This window comes from Anastrepha ludens, chromosome 2 (assembly GCF_028408465.1).
Source record: "Anastrepha ludens isolate Willacy chromosome 2, idAnaLude1.1, whole genome shotgun sequence".
NCBI classification, from domain to species: domain Eukaryota; kingdom Metazoa; phylum Arthropoda; class Insecta; order Diptera; family Tephritidae; genus Anastrepha; species Anastrepha ludens.
The window spans coordinates 135,097,917-135,102,317 of NC_071498.1; the positions used below are offsets into that span (position 1 = coordinate 135,097,917).

Genomic DNA, 4,401 nt, shown 5'->3' on the forward strand with positions numbered 1-4,401 from the left:
AAAATTTTCATATTAACAAATTATTAAATCAACAATACAATAATGCGATTTTTATTGAGTCAAGTGGAGATCTACGAAAGTTGTAAATATCAATCGAAAATTTTTTCTAGTATTGTGCAGAAAAAAATACGAAAAATCGACAGCTGATGGTAAAATTCTAGAAGTTTAAAGTTAAGAAGATAAATTTGTATGCATGTTAGTTTTACTGTAAGGAGAGAGAATAATTTAGATCGTAATTGAACCAATCGAAAAAGATTTCAATTATATTTATAATTATAGCCATTACAATACAAAGTAAAAATATAATGTGTCAAACATTATTATTAAATCAAAAAAAAATATTTAATCAACTTCATCGTCCTCGTCGGTATCTCGATTATCTTCATCACCGCTACTCCATTCTGCGGATTTGTCCTCATGAATGTCATCGTCTTCATCAGCTTCTGTAATAATTAAAGCAAGTTAGAATAATTATGAATGGTTGATAATTTCTTCATAAACAGTGAACATTATAACATACCTGACAAAGTTTGTAGAGAATCACTGACATAAGTAGGTAGCTGATCTCCTTCAAACCATTTAAAATGGTATTGATCATTTTCCAGTACCCAGCCATTATTTTCAGGTTTATGTGAAGTAGGTTTTCTTAAGTGAGCATTGTTCCAAATCGTACAAATATAATTAGCTCGTAAAAAATGCTGTAGTAGCTCATTTTCACAAGGTGGTAAACTGCTAGCATCAAAGTTTCTCAATTTTTTTCGATTGAAAGCCTCATTAATGTCGGAAACTTTGTATGAGTCTATAAACATCTGAACTCGAGCAGAATTGACATCAATTGCATTCCGAACATTATATACACTGCATATATATTTCTGAATACTATTGAAAATGTTCTTCTGTTCACTGCTGTCCTCTATTAACTTATTTTCGCCGAACTTTATAAAAACTTTTTGGAATTCATCGTTTTTTTTTTAATAGTTTGTAAGGTCTTAGTTTTCCCTTTCTAAATAATGCCGGATTGTAATCGCACCCTGTTATTGCGTGGAAACCAGGCAAGCTTCGGCAAATGGATTCTCCTAACTGGGCGTGTATCTTTGTTAGATTCACGTACCTCACATTGAAGGTAATTTATTTTTTTCAATTTTCAGAATTAGTTTCCTTAAAAGTAATGCGGACTTCTGTAAAATATTTTCTGTGTGTAAGCTGTCGAGGACTGTTTTATCTATTGATTGTAAATATTTAGGTGCAACAATTTTTTTATTTCGAATAGTAAAAAATTTTATATCTTCAGAATATACTTTCATAATTTTTTCTTCGAGATGGTGTGCTGTGAAAACAAAGTTCATTTCAACGGAATTATCTTGATAAATTTTTTCCAATGACTCTTTATACAGTTCATGTAAATATATTAAAAAATAACATCGTCCCTTTTTAATAATATCTTCTTCGATAATGCTGCCAATTTCGTCAAAAACTTGTCTGTGATACTCTCGATTGTAATGCCAATGACTTTTACTAGATGATTTTTTTTTAGACGACACATCATTGTTAAAATGAACTCGACAATCAGTATGATAATATATTTTTGGAGCAGAGTAATTATTCAATGTAGTTGAAAACTCGTTATATTCTTCTAAACCTTCAATGTTAGAAAAAATACTACCTTTAAATTGGTTTGTTTCAGCTGCATGAAGTGGAAGCATTTTTGAGCGCACTTTCTTCTTCGTTTATTACAAAATATACAAACAATCGGAGAGTCATTACTACTGACAACATTTTCGGGTTGAGTATTTACGTCCTCAATTACATTGTTTACTTCAGTAACATCTGGTGTACTAATGTCACCATTTTTTTGATAACTTGTCGATTGTAAGACCTCTGATTCACTAGCTAAAGTCGATTGTGAAATTGTTGAAGGTTCTGTATGTTGAGGCGGTAAATGAGATTGTTCTGTGGAGGTTGAAGGCTGGAGCTTTATCAATTCAGAATATAAATTTTGTTCTGATGATGTTGAAGATTTTGTTGCGAGTTCGGTAGTGAACTCAGGTACTATCGGTGTATCTGGAGATAAATTGTCTACACTGATCGACTCTTTGTTTACTCTTTTTTTCTTTTTTAAATCTGCAGGCTCCGAATTGTAGTACTGTTTATTAACGCCTGTGAATGTTTTATGGCATTCCCGGTGATAACCTCCATCTGTATATTCATCAGGCAAAATAACATTCGCATATTTAAGGTTGTGTTTTTTTCTGACTTTCAAAACAGTTCGGCACTTCTTTAATGTCTCTTCAGAAAGCAATATTAATTTCCCCTCACTTTTCTTACAAATAAAACAACTTAATTTGTTTCTTTCCGGTTCCTCCGTTTCCATGACAACACTTTATCACAACTAGACCACTTATTTTATAATAAATTTTGCAAATAAATTATTAAACGCTTGCTGTACGTATAACAGTTCACACTACAATAATATACAATACGGAGTATTATACAGAGTATAAGACAGCTGATGCGCAGAAAAAGATCGCCGTAGACCAATCGCGCTATTTCACTCGCACCAACGTACATATATATTCATCGCGCTCACGCCTGGAGTGGACTTCATTATGTCTGGGAAGATAGGGGAACCATCGAAACTGTCTGGGGATTGTGAAAACATTATTTTTATAGATCTCTGAATAACATATATAAAAATTAGATTTTATACTATGACGAAAGTAGATTTATAAATAATTAGAATGTTAGGGTGTCTGGGGAGGGGTTGTTACCGCCCTAAGTGTCCGCCAATGGACGAGGCAGTTTCTGATATGATTGTAAGTTGAAATGTATAAAAACTAAGCTTTATACTATTACAAATTTGAGACTCAATTTTACTCACCTTTACTACCTGTTACCTGCCAAAGCCACCGCGACCCAGGTTTAATAATCTGGGTTTGCTTATACCTGTATAGGAGACGTATATAGAAAAATTTCCAACTTTTATAATTTAACGAAGGTCTGGGCGTCGCGGGCTCTCACTCTATTGTTTAATTACATTGATTTTCTTAAACTTACAAACTATATTGAACTTAAAGACTTACACAAATAAATAGATCTCCATCCTGTGAGGTGACGGGCAGGACTTATCCGTTTTGTTCTGAGGGTTCTTCCCGCGATGACTCCGGGTCCTGTATCCGCACACGCTTTGTGTCCACCGACTGAAGCGTTCCTCCAGGTTGTGGCTGCCCAGTCGCCTACTGCTATTTTTGGTGCTGAAGTGTTGAAGATTGTTCCACCACTGCTTGAGGGGCCTTTAGAACTGTATTCTTTTTTTCACTCGCGTCGAAGGATATTCCGCCACTACTTAGGGGCCTTGGAAATTTTCCTTCGTTTTAGCACTTGCGACTGGGCCCCACGTTGGGCGCCAGTTAATTTACCCGGTCACGGTTGTTTTAAAAAAAACAATTTTTATCCGGTGAACGGTCTTTATTTGTTGAAACTTAATTTACAACTGACTTAAAAATTATTCTTAGTTCTAATACTAAAGCTAAGCCCGTGTGCCAGCAACGTGACCCATTCTTTGCTGAATAGGCGTTTCCCACGGAAACGCCAATCGCTGCTCTGGTATCTCTTCAAAAGCGTTGCGCGTGTGGAGTGTTGGGTTACCGTCATACTTTGGTTGAGGTGTGAGAACTGTTGCATTAGTTAAAACGTTGCGCATGTGGGGTGTTGGGTTACTATCATATTTTGGTTGAGGTGTGTGAACTGTTGCGTTAGCTTATATATTACTTCAGCGTCGTTCAGATTCTCTGCATTTAAGTATCTTTGTCTGATTTACTTCAGTACAGGGCACCTTCCTAAGAAGTGATACATGTCTTCTTCTTCCTTTGAGTTGCATAGCGTGCAAATTACTGCGCTTCCATAAGCTATTGCATTCAGTTTTAACAAACCACATCTTTATACCTATATTCGTGTGGTGCTTGATAGTGATTTTTGCTTTGCCATGTTTAACTTTTGTAGTTTAATGTTTGATAAAAGCTAGAAATAGCGATCTTGCCAGTCCGTAGCAATTATGTTTTCTTCAAGCTTTAGGCCAAACTCCATACTTAAGTCATGGAGTTGTTTGATCCACGTTTTTTCGTAATATGCACTGTGTAAGTTTTGTTGTATTTATAGATAGTTTTCAAATGTATTGTATTTCATATGTAGTTCTAACGAATAGAAGATAGCTACTTCTACGTTAGTTTCTAGCGTTGTTGCATAGGTACATAATTCGGGGTGAAGTCAGGTAATTTGAAAATGCTTTTAATAAAATAACCCTAAAGTTTATTTACTTCTTCGAACAGCGTATAACCCCAGATTTGAGCGGCGTATGTTTGTATGGCTCTGCAAACAGCCGGAAACAGCTTCCATTTAGCTTTG

At 35.1% G+C, this 4,401-nt stretch overlaps 1 protein-coding gene across 2 annotated transcripts; it reads right to left on the minus strand.

The window, feature by feature from the left end:
* Positions 1 to 236: 236 nt before the first annotated feature.
* LOC128855387 (uncharacterized) lies at positions 237 to 3,006 on the minus strand. 2 transcript variants are annotated; one of them, XR_008453712.1, is made up of 3 exons: positions 2,879 to 3,006; positions 521 to 2,640; positions 237 to 443 (listed from the first exon to the last, which is right to left on the minus strand). XR_008453712.1 is itself a non-coding variant. In XM_054090248.1 (2 exons), exons 1-2 carry the CDS (start codon positions 807 to 809, stop codon positions 343 to 345), a joined length of 390 nt encoding a protein of 129 aa, XP_053946223.1. In that variant the 5' UTR covers positions 810 to 1,255; the 3' UTR covers positions 237 to 342. The 2 variants fall into 2 exon arrangements, 1 of the variants encoding a protein (XP_053946223.1); XM_054090248.1 differs by lacking the exon at positions 2,879 to 3,006 and having other exon boundaries at positions 521 to 1,255.
* Positions 3,007 to 4,401: the final 1,395 nt, after the last annotated feature.